Source organism: Globicephala melas, chromosome 1, assembly GCF_963455315.2.
Source record: "Globicephala melas chromosome 1, mGloMel1.2, whole genome shotgun sequence".
Lineage (NCBI taxonomy): Eukaryota > Metazoa > Chordata > Mammalia > Artiodactyla > Delphinidae > Globicephala > Globicephala melas.
The window spans coordinates 149710818-149728148 of record NC_083314.1 but is presented as its reverse complement, the minus strand read 5'-3'; the positions used below and the strand labels follow the sequence as shown (position 1 = coordinate 149728148).

Below are 17331 nucleotides of genomic sequence, written 5' to 3'. Positions count from 1 at the left end.
CAAGGAGTGAGTGTATTTCAAGAAGGGTGGTGGCAGTGGCTTCACATGCTGCTGAATTAACTTCAAGGAGATTGTTGAGATGATTTGGCGTAAACCAGACTGGATTGGGTGGAGGAGTGAGTGAAAGATGAGGAAGTAAAGGCAGCAAGTGTAGATAAGTTGAGAAACTTGGCTGGGAGCGGAGGAAAGATGTCAGGGTAGTAGCTATGAAGGATGTAGATCTGAGAGAATCTTGGAAAAAATGTTAAATTATTTTTTTAAGATGGGAGAGACTTAAGCGTGTTACATGCTGCTAGAAAGGAGCCATAGAGGTAATAGAGGAGATACATCGAGATAAAGGCGGGAAGGGAGGGTTCGACCTATCTATCATTCCTCCACTTAAGAAATATTACTGAGCAGCTGTCGTGTGCCAGGCACTTTGAAAAAGGCTGACAAGGTACTTGCTTTTACGGAACTTATTTTTTTAGGGAGGAAGGCAAGACATAAGTAAATAAGATAATTTCAGCGAATGGTAAGTGTGATGAGGAGATAAAATGGGGTGATGTAATGGAGGGGTGCAATCAGGAAAGGGTGATGTAACAAGACCCCAGGTGCTGCAGGGGTGGTGCAGCTGCCAGATGGCCTGGGGGAGCTGAGCCGTCAGGGAAAGCCAGGGTTCAGTGAGGGGGGCGGTGTGGGGAAGGGAACGGTGGGGGAAGAGGAGGAAGGACGCAGGGAGTTTGCTGATGAGGAGGACTAGTTCCAGAGGCCCCTGGGAGATGGTGAAGAGTGTTAGAGGGTGGATGACCTTGGGGTTACTCTGTAGGTTGTGACTCCACATCCAGCCCTGGGTGACCCTGGGTGCTCAGACTCAACATTACGAACCACAGACCCATCTCCTTCCCACCAAATCTGCTTCTGACTTCCCAGTCTTGAGGGTGCGGCCACCAGTCTCCTGTTCACTGGTGACTGGCAGCCTGAGATGTGACAGACTGCTCCCCTCTCCTCCTCTGATACAGACGACTGGGCCCAAACAGACAAGAGTGGAAGGGCTCCCAAATCAAGTCCCTCCGGCTCTACTGCTGCACATCTTCCCCATCTTTCCTGCCCCTCCTCCAGGAGTTTACCTCCATCCCCTCACCCCACCCCACCCCACAGATTCCTTCTCTGCACGCTCTCCCTACTGGTAGGGAGCTCCTAGTCCAATGAGGAAACGGGACATGAGTCTGGAAGGGACGACCAGTAGACTGGGGAGGCTGGAATCCCCGGGGCAGCAGTGTGGCCTTGCTTTGGGAATCAGGAATGAAAGTCTAGCTGGGCTGGCGGGGGCAGGGGTGAGTGCTATGCCTGCCTGCCTCAGTCCTCACTTCCTTGCATCATGTCCCCTGGGACGGATGCCTTCTGAGCTCTGCTTGCCACCCCCCCCCCACGATGTCCCTTCCTTTCTTCTCTGCCTGAGCCCCAGACACCCGCAGAGTGAGCTGCTAACTCTGGGCGGCCGTGGGCTGTTCAGTCGTTCTCCCTGTGACCTATGAGCCATGTTAAGGGCGTTGGTGATTATCCTTCAAGCCACAGGCAACCCCATCCAGAACTGGTGCGGGTCAGATTAGGGTGCTGGTGGGGTGTCTGATGAGTGGGATGGGGAAGGAGGACGTGAAGGAGGTGCGATCAGAGCCTGGTCACCTGCCCACCTGCAGTCTTGGGCTCCTCTTCAGGCTAGTTTCTGCCAAAGCCCCTTCTTCTGCATGGCCTGAGGAACAGGGGACTTTGTCCATATAGGGGATAAGTCCAGATGGCAGTAAGAACTGGCTGGGAGGAGGTTGGGTTCTGTCAACACCTGGGACCATGGCTCCTGCCCCGTTGGGGAACAGGCGTGGGAGTGTGCTCTGGCTGTGTAGCTGACAAACACGAAGGCAGCGCTCCTGAGGAAGCAGATGGCGCCTCCGCACGACGCCTGTGGCGGCTTGGCTGTCTTACTCGCTGGTGGTGCAGCAGGCTCCAGCCCTGAGCAATGATCCCAGGGCGCAGAAGTGCGGAGAGGGGGCGCTGCAGCAGATGGCAGCCCTGGCACAACGTCTCCGGCAGCAGGTGAGCGGACATTGACCCCTGAGATCCCCAGCACTCAGTCCCAGTAGTGGGTCCCACCTTAGGACAGGGCCCCTCCTGTTGCCCCATCTTCTTCAGAAGACAGGGAGCAGCCCCCCACTCAGCTCCCCATCCTGGCTCCTTGTGTCCCTGTCAGTTCCTCCTCCATCTGTGTCCTTTGAGCCCCTTGAAGTCGGGGGCAGTGTATTTTCCCTTTCTCCCAGTGCCCAGCACAGGGCTCAGCAGAACTGTGGGTGTTTACCTGGGCTATTTGTTGAAATAAAATAAACTTATGGAGGTGATTGGAGGTAGGAGGCCAGGGCCCTTTCAGCCCCTGAGCACCCCCAGACCCCACTGGGACAGGACCCTGCTCTACATATTCTGCCTCTCACCCCCCCTCCCCCCGCCAGCACAGGGCTCTGCAAATGTTTGCTGAGCACATGACAGGTGCAAAGCACATGGGGTCACTGGAGATGGGGTCCTCCCAGGAAGCTATGATTCTTAAAAGGGGGCTTGGACAGCTTGGCTGGGGATAGTGCAAGGCACTGAGGCAAGTCACTGTGGCTGGGCTGGGCCTCGCAGTGAAGCGGTTTAGCTGCGGGTAAGTCAGCAAAGCCTTCCCAGAGCGGCAGAGGGAGCGGGGGAAGGAGAGGCACGGAGACAACTCTGCACCATGCCTGCGGTTTGCCGTGTGGCCTGCAGGATGTGACAGTCCCTTTCTGGGCCTTGGGCTCCCCAACTGCCCCAGGAGGGGTGGGCTGGTGATGTCTTGGGTGATAGTGGCGGACTCCCTCTGGGAGCCTGGGGAGCGGGGGTTGGGGTAGTGCCTGAGTTGCTGTCCCCGTGCTCTGGAGTTCCTGAGTGTCCTCTGCTGTCCCCTGGACGGTGATTGATGGCCCAGGCAGCTTCTCTGCCCGAGCTGCTACAGTTCCTGAGAATGTGTATTAATATTAATTGGGGCTAATTAGTTGGATAAATCAATCTGCCCCCAGAGAGCAGCTGCCCCTCCCTGGTTGATGAGGAGGAAATCTGGGCTAATGGGGTTGCTGCGGCGAATCCGTGTGATGGAGAAGATTCCTGTGTGCGTGGGGAGGTCGCATCTGTGTGCATTGGTGAGTTTAGGTTCCTTTACTGCAAACAGTAAAGGGTCTGCTTGTGTGTGCCTCCTGCTGGCGTTTTACTGTGTGCTGGATGGGTGTGTGTCTGGCTGTACGCTGCTTGGGTTTGGTTACGGGCCTTGGTGTATGTGCCTGGCTGGGTGTGTACGTGTTACTGATTGGCGTGTATTCATCTAGGTATGTACGGCTGGCTTGGGTCTGCATGTTTGGTTGAGTGTGTACACATGGTGTCGTGTGTCTGATGTGTGAGGAAGTCTGAGTCTGGGTGTGTCTGGGCATCTGGTTGGTGTCTGTGTGGGTGTCTGGGATAGGCAGTTATTGGCTGGGTACCTGGAGGGGCTTGTCTGATTGGCTGGAGGAGTGTAAAGGGTTTGGGGTGAGGTTACCCATGGCGTCTCCAGCCTTCCCTCAAGGCCTTTTGGCTCTCAGCACCTTATTCTCTTCCCAACATAGCTACACATGTCTGTCCTGGGCACCTTCCCAATCAGGCCACTCCTCTACCAGGGTTACCCTCAAGGCCTCAGATGACCCGCTTTCTGACCCAGGCAGGTGGGAGGTTGAAACACAGGTCAAACCCTCACAGGATTCAAACAAATCCAATTCATTGCCATTTAGGAATATTTCACAAAGGATTCCCCTGGGTCTTGCCTCTGCTGGACCCTGGGGACAGATTCATTATAGAGATGAATCTAACATCTGACCCAGGCTTGCCTTAAAGAGGCTCCCGGTCTGGGTGGGGTGTGATGGAAACAGAGCTGTGCAGACCACGAGGGGAGGCAGCTCAGCTGAGGGTGGAGAAGGCCAGATGCCCAGGGAGCTGTGGGGCTCAGCAGGAGGGGTGATTTCTTCTGTCTGGAGAGGGCTGGTGGGGAAGGCTTCACAGAGAGGTGGTGTTGGAACTAAACCTTGCAGGATGTGTAGGAGTTTTCCAAAATGAGGAACAGGAGAGGCAGTACCAGAGAGAGAAAAGCCTGAGATAAGGCAGTGTTTCTATAGAATACTTAGAAAATAATATTTGTAGGGTCCACTGGCTGAAGGTTGCTGACTAGGAGGCTCTGGTCACCTCAGGTTGAGGGGTTTTATGACATTAAACATATTTAACAACCACTTTGGAAATATGAATAATAAATCAATCTACTAAAAACTTCAAAATATATTTTCTTTGATTTTGAAACCACACGTGGAGGCAGGACCAGCTGAGCGTAGAGAAGGCCCGACGTACCTGGACCTGTGGGGCTCGGCAGGACGGGGTGATCTCTTCTACACTACTGGGCGGGCCAAAAAGTGCCTTCAGTTTTTTAAAAAATAAAAGCCACATTTTTCATTTTCACCAGGAACTTTATTGGACGACGTATTCACCCTTTTGTTCTACTACCTTCTGCCATTTTTCAGGCAACTTCATAATTCCATCTTCCCAAAACTTTTTATATTTTTGAGCAAAGAACTGTTCCAGGTGCCTTTTACAGTCTTCCAGGGAATTGAAATTTCTTCCACTAAGAGAATTTTGTGAAGACCAAAATAAATGGAAACCCGCAGGTGCAACGTCTGGTGAATATGGCGGATGAATCAGAACTTCCCAGCCAAGCGGTAACAGTTTTTGCCTGGTCGTCAAAGAAACATGTGGTCTTGGGCTTCCCTGGTGGCGCAGTGGTTAAGAATCCGCCGGCCAATGCAGGGGACACGGGTTCGAGCCCTGGTCTGGGAAGATCCCACGTTGCCATGGAGCAACGAAGCCCGAGCGCCACAACTACTGAGCCTGCGTGCCACAACTCCTGAAGCCCATGTGCCTAGAGCCCATGCTCCGCAGCAAGAGAAGCCACAGTGAGAAGCCCATGCACCGCAACAAAGAGGAGCCCCCACTCACCACAACTAGAGAAAGTCTGCACACAGCAAAGAAGACCCAACGCAGCCAAAGATAAATAAATAAAATAATAAATTTATTTTTTAAAAAAGAAACATGCGGGGCTTCCCTGGTGGCGCAGTGGCTGAGAGTCCGCCTGCCAATGCAGGGGACACAGGTTCATGCCCGGTCCAGGAAGATCCCACATGCCATGGAGCAGCTGGGCCCGTGAGCCATGGCCGCTGAGCCTGCGCGTCCGGAGCCTGTGCTCCACAGCGGGAGAGGCCACAACAGTGAGAGGCCCGCGTACCACAAAAAAGGAAAAAAACAAAAACAAAAAACAAAAAAAGAAACATGCGGTCTTGCGTTATCCTGATGGAAGATCATGCGTTTTCTGTTGACTAATTCTGGATGTTTTTCGTCGAGTGCTGCTTTCAGTTGGTCTAATTGGGAGCAGTACTTGTTGGAATGAATCGTTTGGTTTTCCGGAAGGAGCTCACAACAGAGGACACCCTTCCAATCCCACCATATACACAACATCACCTTCTTTGGTTGAAGACTGGCCTTTGGTGTGGTTGTCGATGGTTCATTTTGCTTGCCCCATGATCTCTTCTATTCCACATTATTGTACAGTATACACTTTTCATTGCCCGTCACAATTCGTTATAAAAATGGAACATTTTCATGACGTTTCAGTAGAGACTTGCATGTGGAAATATGGTCAAGAAAGGTTTTTTCGCTTAACTTATGTCAACCCAAACATCAAAGCAATGAACGTAACCCAGCTGGTGCAAATGCCTTTCAACACTTGATTTGGATATTTTGAGTATGTCAGCTATCTCTCACGTGGTATAACGTTGATTGTTCTCAATTATTGTTTTGATTTGATCACTATCAACTTCAACTGGTTTACCTGACTATGGAGCATCGTCCAGCGAGGAATCTCCAGTACTAGACTTCGCAAACCACTTTTGACACGTTCGATCAGTCACAGCACCTTCTCCATACACTGCACAAACCTTTTTGTGCGTTTCAGTTGCGTTTTTACCTCTCTTGAAATAATAAAACATAATATTGCCGAAAATATAGCTTTTTTTCTTCTGTCTTCAATATTAAAATGGCTACACAGGGCTTCCCTGGTGGCGCAGTGGTTGAGAGTCCGCCTGCTGATGCAGGGGACGCGGGTTCGTGCCCCGGTCCGGAAAGATCCCACATGCCGCGGAGCGGCTGGGCCCGTGAGCCATGGCCGCTGAACCTGCGCGTCCAGAGCCTGTGCTCCACAATGGGAGAGGCCACAACAGTGAGAGGCCCGCGTACCACAAAAAAAAAAAAAAAAAAAAAATGGCTACACAAAAATTCACCAATTTTGGTAAGTCTTTTTTTAAATGCAGAGTGATATGACAGCTGTCACATACAATCTAACAAAATTGTTTCAAATGAAGTTAAAGACAACTAAGTGCTACCAGAGCACTTTTCTTATGGAAAAAATCGAACGAACATTTTGGCCCACCTAGTATATACTAAAATGGCTTAAAAGCAATATAAGTTGAGGCTCAATTCTTTCATCAGATTATTCTAATAATTTCCAAATAATTTGTTGATGTTTAGAAAATTTGTGGGGATTGTCTGATGTGGTTGTCATCTTTTGAAGATGTCCCTATCTTTCAAAGCTCTCTCAATAAACTGAGTCATTAGGTGACCTGCAGTCTCATTAAGTAGAGACTTTCTCTCAACACCAATGCATCCATTCTTGGGCTGAGTCTAGCTCAGCTTCTGCTGAAACAGTAGCACTGACACTCACAATTCCTAGGTCTTCTAATGCCCTCCGAGATTTTATATATTCAAGCATCTCTGTTGTCAACTAAGTCATAAAACTGTTATTAGCATGTCATATAAATTACATCGAACCTGATCTTACAGGCCTTGGGAGAACCTGTGTAACATGGTGGTTAAGAGTATGGTAGTTAAGAGAGTGTTGGGCTGCCTGTGTTCGAATCCTGACTCTGATGCTTACATTTAAAATAATTTCTCTGTGCCTTAACCCCCTCATCTCTACAATGGGGTGATGATTATAATTATAGTACACAAGTAAGTTAATAAATGTTTACAGTGGGTATACAGCAAGCACTCTAAGCGATAGTTCTCATTTTAGCAATAAAACTAATGTCCTTGCTGAGTGGGCTTTTAGTGAGTTTCAGTGAATTTATTCTAATAGATTTGTTCCATTCATCAGGGTTGGTGAAAAGCTTCCTCGGGCCCTTGAAAGCCCCCCACCCCAGCACTGGCAGAGGAGCAGTCCCAGCAGAGGCCTGCAGGGCCCCCCTTTGTGTCTCCTGGCCTGCTCTCCCCACCTCTCCCCAGCTTCCCGAGAGGCTGCCATTTTCACCAGTGGCCACGCAAGGACAGCTGCAGGGGAACGCTAGCCTCAGGGGTCCAGATGGACGCCGGGCACTTGCCCTCAGGGTGTCACCAGGGGTGCCACCTCCCCAGGTAGCTATGTGGGAATCGGGGTTGGCGTTCAGTCTTGATGGAGTGCCCGTGGACCGGCGAGTGCTGGGTGGTCCCTGGTGGGGCTGGTGGGGCTCCTCAGGACTGGGGAGAGAAAGGCAAGGGATGAGCACAGCCTGGCCCTCCGTGGCCCCTGAGGGCGTCAGAGGCTGTGCCTAGAGGAGCCCTTTTCTTGCTGGGCTGTGAAGAGAGGATGCAATCCCAGGGGAGGGGCTAGGGCAGCTGGGGTAGTGCCGTGCTCAGGGCAGTGGCTCTTTGCTAAGTGACTCAGAAGGATTTCAGTATCTTTTAGGCACGGAGGGTGCAGCTGTTGAGGTGCATTCTAGCCAAATGCTCGCCCTGTCCAAGGTGATGCATATCCGGGCCCTCCTGAAAGTCCTTGTGTTACCGACTAGGGTTCTTGGCCTTCCCCAATCAACAGAAATCGACTAGAGGCCAGACAAGACATGCAGGCAAGGCTTTATTGGGGCCCCTGCTGCAGTGGGGGAACGAGAACAAACAACAGGTTCCCTTGCTTTCTCACTCCCTGAAGGGGGGCAAGCTTGTTTCTTACATGGGATGAGGGTAGGGGTGTGTCCAAGGGTCAGGCCAGAGGGGTGGCTTAGGTGTTTTGCCCACCCCTTAGGTGGTGGTGTGTGCAGGGGGCATGCGCAGTGCCCTGCTTTTGCTCCCGACACCCTGCTTTTGCTCCAGGTTCTGCAAAAGTGGCAGTTGGGTTTTTGGTCTCTTTGTATCTTTTGGGTCCAAAATTTGCCCCAACTGTGCATGTATGCAGTCATTTTTAGTCCCATACAGTTTCTTTGTATTTTGTTGCTGGAGGAGAGGTGTGTCCAGGTGCAAGCACTGCAGCACAGCAGCAAAGGGGCCCAGGTCCCAGCAAAGGGTCCCAGGTCCCAGCCTGTCTCACTTGTGGCAAACAGGCTGGGGAGCTCTGAGCTGAGGCACGGAGATGGCAAAATGGCACAGTGAATAGAAAGATTGGGCAGCAGTATATGGGAGGGGAATAGGCAAGAAGAGGCTGGTGAGATGGGCCCACTGGGACCCAGGCAGAGAAAGGGCCTAGGGCAGTGCCTGGCACCCAGGAAGTGCTTCATCAGAAAAGCTCCCCTCCCAAGAGCCATTAGAGGGTAGCGGTGAAGCTACAGATGACTTGGGCTTAAGTGTCCCCACCTTTATGACCTGGGGCAAGAAAGTTAACCTCTGTGTCCCAGTTGCCTTCATTGGTGAAACTGAAATGATAATAAAAGCAGCCATTTAAGGGTTTTGGTGAAGATTTAATGCAATGGGACAGGCAGAGTGTTTGACGTGTTCCTGGTGCTGGGTAAGTACTGGGTAACTGCGAATACTGGTGTATCTATGTGTGAACACGTTATATGTTTATGGTGAAAATCTTTAAACCACCCTGAAGAGAATGGTGTTGCAACTTTATTCTGAGGGCAACTGGGACCTGCAGTCAGATTTGGGTTTTATAAGTTCTGGAAAGGATCACCCAGGCTGTAGTGAAGAGGCTGAGCTGGAGGGGTAGAGTCTAGAGGCAGGGAGGCCAGTGAGGAGGCTGTAAGAAAACTGAGAGACAGAGAAGGTTCTAGGCAGGAAGGAGTCCGAGGTGGGAGATTTGAAGGAGGCAGGACCACCTATTGGCATTGTGTGTGGATAAGAGAATGGTCACTGGGGCTGCACAGGCCGGCATGAATCCAGGTCCTTGGGTAAACAGCTGTCTGTGCTTCAGGGTCTTCTGCTGTAAAATGAGAAAATAACATGACCTACCTTCTAGGGTTGTTGTGAGGAGTAATATGAATTATTATATGTAAAATGCTTGGAATGGGGCCTGGCACGTATGAAGTGTTGTAACACATCTATCTTACATGTGATTGTGTTAGCATTTATCAATCCATGGTCAGAACTTGGGTCTGTCACTATTATGACACAGTGTGAGTGTGTTTCGTGTTTGGTAATTGCAATCATTGCTGCTTTTGTTGTGGTCATCCATTTACAATGCTTGGTGTCTTGTAGAAATAAAATACAGTGTGTGTGTGTGAAAAGAAAAAAAAAAAAAGAACTTGGGTCTGAGGATCCAGGGTGATCTTGAGGTTCACTGCATTGGTGACACAAGTAGCATCAGTTGGGAATCTCACGAAGAACAGGTTTGACAGAAAAATGATGAGTCCTGGATGACTGTGGGTCCGTGAGTGGGTAAATGGGTCTGAGGCCTGGTGGGAAGTGCGCCTGGACTGGAGAAATGGGGAGATCTGGGCACTGTGGGGCCCATGTGGCCACTGGGGTTGCCCAAGGAAGGTGGACAGGTAAGGAGAGAGGAGGGCCAGAGGAGACTGAGCGGGAATTGCTGGAGAACAGGGGAAAGTCAGGGGAGTTGAGGGCAAGGAGAGTTTCCAGAAGGATGGTGTCTCAGAGTCAGACGCTGCAGAGGAGAGTAAGGTGAGGATAGGAAGAATCCAAGAAGCCTTGGAGCCCCCAACCTCCCAAGAAAACCCCTTTGTCTCCCCTGCTCCCCTCCAGGACCAAGAAAGCTCCACCCAACCCACACTCCAGCTTGCCAGCGGCAGGGTCTCAGCTGAGACCGTGGAGGGCAAAGGGAGATAGCTTCGCCTTCTTGAGTGCCCGCTGTGTGCTAGGTCCTTGTCACATCACCCTTGCCCCTGACCGGAGTCCTGAGGGCTGATCCAGGCCTGAGGGCTGATTCAGGCCCTCCCTCACACCCTGAAGGGCTGAGCTTAGAGCAGCTGGGGGGCTTGTCTGTGCTCACCTGCATGGCTGACTCCTCATTGACTTCCGGTCCTTGCCTCTCTGAGGAGACCTAGGCCATGGGAGGGGAGCTGACCAGTGCTGTGGTTAAGGCTGGCTCCCAGCTCTCCTGCCACCCACGCTGGACCTTGCCCTTCCCCAAGGTCAGACCAGCAGGGGTGGGAGGACTGGAGAAGAAGGAAAGGTGGGATGCTGGACTGAGCCCTGAAGGCAAACCTCACAGAACTGAGCCTCACTTTCCATAACCCCTGTGTCCCAAGATGTGCCTGTAGAGTCACTCCCACTCCCCTGGTGTCCCTGCTGGATAGCGGTACGAGGAGGGAGGCAGGCCTTCTCTGTGCCGGGCCCTGGGCTGGACTCTGGGGAGGCAGACACAGAAGAGGACACCTGTGTCCCTGTAGGGCTTTCATGACAACCGGGAGACAGACCAGGAGATGTCTTTAATGCTAAGGTTGAGCACAGGAACATGTGAGGAGCACACTGTGTCCGCTGGAGTATGTGGACGTGATGTTGAGTGTGTGAGGGGCCCTGCGTGGAGCAGTATGACATCTGCCTGCCCCCCAACTCCACAGGAGCCAGAGCTGGACCCCAAGCCCATTCTTGGAGCTGCCCCAGGAGAAGTTGGCCCAGAAGCTGCGGGCTGACAAGCTGAGTCTGGAGAGCGTCCTCTGCAGCTACCTTGGGGGCGGGGTGGGGGGGAAGGTTGGGGTCAGGGCCCAACCCCGGGGCTCTGGGTGGAGTGGGGGATGTCACCCGTCATTGTTCTGCTTAGAGGAGTTGCGGGACAGGTGTGACCCTGTGGCGCTGCAGCCAGCTTGGGAGGTGACTCGTGCCACAGTCATCTGTCACTTCTGCTCTGAGTCAGGGTGGGCAGAGGGGATGGGGTGACTCAGTGCCCTGTGCCTGGCCACCCCCTGAGCCCCCCTCTGGTCTCCCTCAGAGCTGCTCAGGCACTGAAAGTGCACCAGGAGGTGAACTGCCTGACAGATGTCCTGGGGGAATGTGAGGAACAACGGCAGGCATTGAAGAAGGTGAAGAAGAGAGAGCGAGGCCTTCTCTGCGGGGTCCCCACCAGCCTCAAGGCTACCTATGACTGCGTGGTGAGCCCTGGGGGTACACGTGCATGTATACACATGAGCATCTGAGTGTGTGACATTGGGCAAGTTACTGAATCGAGGCTGTACAGTTAGAAACTGGCCAACTGGGAAACCGAACCAGCGGTCGGGCTCCCAAACCCCATCTCTTAACCACCGTGCTGTGCTCTTCTGCCATCTGTGAATCCTTCTAAGCGTGCAGCACTTGAGTCTCAGAGGGCAAGAGAATGCATGTGAGTGTGAGTGGAGTGGGGATGAGAGTCTATCTGCTGGCTGATTCCACTCTGACCCCCAGGGGCTGGAGCTCATGTCACTTCCCTGCAGGGCCATGACTTGACATGTGGCCTGGCCCAGTTCCTGGAGAAGCCGGTGGCCAAGGATGGGGTCATTGTGAAAGGGCTCAAGGCCGGGTAGCTATTCCCTTCGTTAAGACCAACATCCCCCAGACACTGCTCAGTTCTCTGCAATAGGCAGGCCGGGGCCGGGGCTGGGCCCAGGACGAAGAGGCAGCTGAGAGTCCAGACTCAGCGCTGAGGGTGAGGTGAGGGCCGGTCACGCAGACCTTGGGACCGAGGTTCTTGGGCAAGTCTTCTCTGCCCTCTGAGCCTCAACTTCCTCATCTGACAACGTGTGGGTGGACTCCATGCTCCCTAAGGGCCCTCTGGTCCCAAGGTTCTGGAAAGTTACATCTCTGTTTCTATTCCAGCTTCTCTCTAATTGTTCTTATTCTCTATTCTCCTCCCCCCACCTGCACCCCACTCAGCTGTTGGTGTATCTATTTCTACCTGTTTTTGGAACCTGTTCCCAGTTCTGATAGCAGAGCTGTGGGCTCCTTGATCCTTATTTGAGGAGTCGTGGTTGGTGACTCTTGCAGCAGCAGCCCTTCACCTCAGCTGAAGGGACACCAGGAGGTTTCCAGCACCCCGGGTGGAGCTCACCAGCCCTGGGGGTGACTCTGAGGGAGGCCGGCCTCTCTGTGGGCGGGCCAGTCTTCTCCAGTTAAACCTTCCCCTCGCAGCCCCTTTTCTTCTGCTTCCCTCAGCTTTGATTGCAGAGATTCAACCCTTTGAACTTAAGACACCTGGGGGCTCCTCAGGGGGTGAGGGAGCTCTCCTGGCAGGAGGGAGTTCCATCCTGGGCATGGGTACCAACCCTGGTGGCAGTGTCTGCCTTCCAGCCAGCTTTAGTGGTGTCTGTGGCCTCCCAACCACAGGATACTGCCTCAGGCACTCGGTGGTGGGTTCCTCCAGCCCAGCCTGGAGGAACTAGGGGTCTGGTCCGCACATCAACTCTCATTAGCTCAGTATTAGGGGAAGTGGGTCAAGGTAGGAGGGCTTCAAATAACTCCTGCCTCAGCCACAGCTAAACACACCATGTTTGGTATGGGTGGCAGTGGAATAGACTGTCCACTCATTCATTACTTCATTAATTCATTCATCTGTATATGCATCCATCTACCTACCCTTCCCCTTACTCATACATCAACCCATCCATTTAGCCATCTATAACAATTCCCCATCCATTCATCCACCCATGCAGTCATCATCCCAGTCTCTATCCATCAAGCAATTTCACCATTCATCTGCCATTTAATTTATTGGACAGACACTGTACTAGGTACTTGGGATGCATCAGTGAACAAATGGACAAATATCCCAGCCCTTGAAGAACTTACACACATCCTTCCTTCCATTCGTTCATTCATTCATCCATTCACCCATTTATCTCTCCATCCATCCACTCAACTGGTCATCAATCAATCCATATTTGCCTCCATTCATCCATCCACCCGCCTCTCCATACGTATTTCCATTAATCTTTCCATCTATCTTGCATTCATCCGTACATCTATCCACCCCTCCACCTATCTTTCAACCCCACTCTGAGTACCTGCATTGTGTGGGCCCTGTAATGGGGACACAGAACACTCTCAGACCTAGTCCCTGGCCCTATTGTGCTCTTAGACATCCGAATGGCTTAGTCAGCAAGTGATCGAGGCTCTAAGAGAGGGTCAAATCTTGTGGGAACTTACAGGGTGAAGCTGACATTTTCTTCAACAGAGATTTATTAAAAGCCTAGATTTTAAACTTTCAGAGGCAGATCAAAGGCAGGGAAGGCTTCCTGGAGGAGGCAGTGTTTGAGCTTGGATTTTTAAAATTAATTAATTTATTTATTTTTGGCTGCATTGGATCTTCGTTGCTGCACACGAGCTTTCCCCAGCTGCGGCGAGCGTGGGCCATTCTTTGTTGCTGGGCGCAGGCTCCTCATTGCAGTGGCCTCTCCCGTTGCAGAGCACAGGCCCTAGGCGCATGGGCTTCAGTAGTTGTGATGCATGGACTTCAGCAGTTGTGGCACATGGGCTCAGTAGCTGTGGCTCATGGACTCCAGAGCACAGGCTCAGCAGCTGTGGCGCACGGGCTTAGTTGCTCCGCAGCACGTGGGATCCTCCTGGACCAGGGATCGAACCCGTGTCCCCTGCATTGGCAGGCGGATTCTTAACCACTGAGCCACCAGGGAAGTCCCTTGAGCTTGGTTTTGAAGGATGGACATGCAGTGGCATCTAGAAGGCTGTAATTCTGTAAGCAGCCTATTTTGCCTGGAGCGATATGGGTGTGTGGAAAGGCTAGAAGGGGAAGTTATGGAAGGAGTTGATAGTTTAGAGCCTTGAAGGGCAGTCAAAGAGCTCAGATTTATGCTGTGGGCAGTAGAAAGTCGTGGGAGGGTTTGAAATAGCTCCCATTCTTGTGTGCTGGGTCCCGGGGGAGTGCACTGGCTGGGTGCTCAAGCCTCTTTGGCACCCAAGTCCTTCCCTTCAGGTGCTGAGCTGGGCTCTGGGTGGGTGGGGTTTTGCAGCTACTCCGGAGTTGCCTCTGCTGTCGAGGGGAGGAAATCAGGTGAGGTCTTGTCCGCCTCTGGCCACATCCATTCAAAGACAAACCTGCCTGCCTTTCTCCAAGGACATGTCACTTGTCCTGTATCTCAGACAGACTGGCCCCACTGGTGATCAAGGAATCTGGGAGAAGGTTCTGCGTGGCTCCCTAGTCCAGTGACTCTTGCCCCACTGAGAGGTGCTTTAACCTCTCCTAGCAGTCTCTTCATGTTCTGCCCCAGATGAGGGTCTCCTTTCAGGCACTAGAGTCGCTTTAGACAGTCTGCCGACTCCACCCGTCCTCAACCCCTGACCCAGGTTGGCCCCAGGGCCTCTTCCTTTTGCCCTGATCATGGCCCTGGGTCCCACCCTCCGAGGCCAGGCAGTGGGGGTCCCCAGAGCAGAAAGGATGCGGTGTATCTGCCTCCCTCCGTCCCCTCTGTGCAGTGACCACAGCGGCTGGCCCCGTGGCCTGGGACGTGAAGAGCCTGGTGTGGTGCCTGTGAGCGCTGCTGATTGAAGACGTGCACCCGCTGCACCCCACCATGCCCCCCTGCCCTTCAGGGAGGAGGTGGGCCAGGTGGGGGGCAGGCCTGGAGGGCTCCCTCCCCCCGCCCCTCATTCCTCATTGGTGGGTCTGCTGTCTGATCATCCCCTGTGAAGCCCTCCTTTCTCAGCCCAGGGTGCAGTGGGCAGGAAGCCCACACGCTCAGTCAGTCAGCTGGATGCCCACTGCTTTGGCTTCTCTGCTGCCCTGAGCCGTAGAAGATACCACCCCCAGAGAGGGAGGGACTCCAGCATCATATACCCAACACACACAGAGCGTATTCAGCAAGTGTGGTTTAGAGAGCCCGGTATTGAGTGAAGCTGGGCCTTTAGGCCTCTAGGTAACCCTGGCCAAGTCACGTCTCTTCTCTAAGCCTCAGTCTCCACACGGGTATAATGAAGAGGTTGGACCAGAAGACTGATGGGGTGGAGGTGGGAGCAGGGTGGGCCCCACCCTGTGAGGAAGGCATCCCCCTTCGGTGGCGGGGACTCTGGGGCTCACACCTACGATTCCCATAGCCGGGGTTTCTGTTGCCTCCATTTGGCTGTAAGGAGTGCTCTGTCCTCGAAATCCCTCCTCCCCGACCTCCCACGCCCCGACAGCTCCCCCCTGCCCTGCCTCCCCTTTGAGAATTGCCTGGCCAGTCTCTTCACCCCTGTAAGCCTCAGGTTTCTACCACACCGGGTGGCTGTGCAGGTTAAATGAGCTCACAGTAAAGCACTTGGCAAGGGGCTGGGTCACAGCTAAATAGGCAGCTCGAATTCTGTCTCATCTCTGTGTGGGCTGAGGGAGTGGGCGTGGCACGAGGCTTCTCATGCCCTGCTGCGGGGCTGAGGTGGATGGAGGTGAGGGGTGAGGTGGTACCCTCTCTCTAAATCCTGAGGGATACAGGGAGAACACAGGGCAGAGCAGGACGAGCTCCAGGCCCTGACTCGGCCTCTGTCTCCCCAGGTCATCCCCTTCGCTATCCGCCCTGCCGTGTATGCCTTCTTACACCTGTAGGGCGGGGGTCCTTTTGCTGAGGGAGGGGCCACTCTTCTGGAGAAGCTGTATGTCTGCTGGGACTCAGATATGGGGCCTGGTGGAAATGGGGAGGGGGCTGGTGGCAACTTGAGCCCTAGGAGGGGAGCTGCGGGCCTGGGCTGGTGGGATGCCTCTGGCTAATTGTGTGACCTTATGCAGCGAGTCACCCACTCAGGCCCCGTCTTCAGAATGCACACATTCCAGGGGTGGTGCTGGTGAGAGCAGAGTGTTTCTTTGGGTCTGACCTCCCTCCCTGGCTTATCTACCGAGGGGAAGCTGGGTGGTGGGAGCCAGCCGTTGGCTGAAGGCTGTAACTGACCAGCTCTGTGTCTGTGGTTCCTCAGTAAGGGGGACATTGTGGACCCCAACATGAAGGACATGGTCAGCCAGCTCCGCCTGCCAGACCCACTCAACTGTTTCTTGGCCCGGATCCTGAAGTACACAGTGAGTGTGGACCCAGAGCGGGAGGGACTCGGGGGGGAAAAGGGCCCAGAGAGGACAGGGGCTCAGAAAGGGGAGGGGCTCCCAGGGGGGTGAGGTCGGGTCAGAGAGGAAGAGGAGGCCCAGATAATGTGGTGGTTCAGAGAAGGGCTCAACAGGAGAGGAACTGAAAGAGGGGGGATGGGGCCAAAAGAGAGGAGTGCTCTCAGAGAGGGGAGGGGCTTCAGAGAGGCTCAGTGACGGGGTGTCAGTGAGAGGGAAGGGGATTTAGAGCGGGTGGGACTTAGAGAGGTCCCAGGGCTTGGTGTGGTGGTCAGGGGCTTAGGGACAAGCAGAGCAGAGTTGCTCTTCCTGGACCCCTGTCCCGGGCAGGCTGGTGTTGCCCTGTGGTTTCTGAAGTTGCTCTCCCCATCTCTCCCCTCCTCTGGGAGCCCCGGACTGGCCAGAATTTGGAAGAGATTCATGGAGTGGGGTGAGTAGTCGAGTCTCCTCAGGTCCAGCTTACAAGGGTTTTCCATGGGAACTGGATGAGGGTCACGTGGCTGCGGGGAGCTTGTCTGCTGGGGACAGGGCTGTTTAGACTTTGGGATCTAATTAGCGTTTTAGAGTCGTGCCTGACATGGGGTTAGATTTAGACTTTTGGGTGTGGCTGGGACCGGGGCTGGGGTTAGATTTGGAGTTGAGCTCTGAGTGCGTGCTAGAATTGGGTTAAGCTGGGATAACGGTTGGGCCTGAGTTGAGGTTAGGTTTGGGTTGGGGTTGGGGTTAAGGTTGGAACTGTGGTGGGGATGTGGCTGGGAGAGGAGGCTGGTTTGGGCTTGGCCTTGCTGTTGGGCTTGGCCTGGTGTGCTTGGAGTTGAGGTGCTGTTTGGAATCGGGGCTGGAGCAGCCTGAGGGCTGACCTGGGGCCTCGCAGTTTAGGGGAGGGGACCTGTGATTTTTGAGGGGGACTGTGGGTCCCTTTGGCTGGTGGTGGTGGTAGGGCTCTGATCAGGGGATGTGTACTCTTGGGAACATTGGACAGGCAAGGTGTCTTGGCCAGGGGACAAGATACAGGGTGATTC

At 53.5% G+C, this 17331-nt stretch overlaps 1 protein-coding gene across 1 annotated transcript; it reads left to right on the top strand.

Moving 5' to 3' along the window:
* The first annotated feature begins 716 nt into the window (after positions 1–716).
* LOC132593868 (vitamin D3 hydroxylase-associated protein-like) lies at positions 717–16296 on the top strand. Its single transcript, XM_060288242.1, has 3 exons — positions 717–2067; positions 11234–11393; positions 16171–16296. The coding sequence occupies exons 1-3, from the start codon at positions 1991–1993 to the stop codon at positions 16171–16173; spliced, it is 240 nt and encodes a 79-aa protein (XP_060144225.1). The 5' UTR covers positions 717–1990; the 3' UTR covers positions 16174–16296.
* Positions 16297–17331: the final 1035 nt, after the last annotated feature.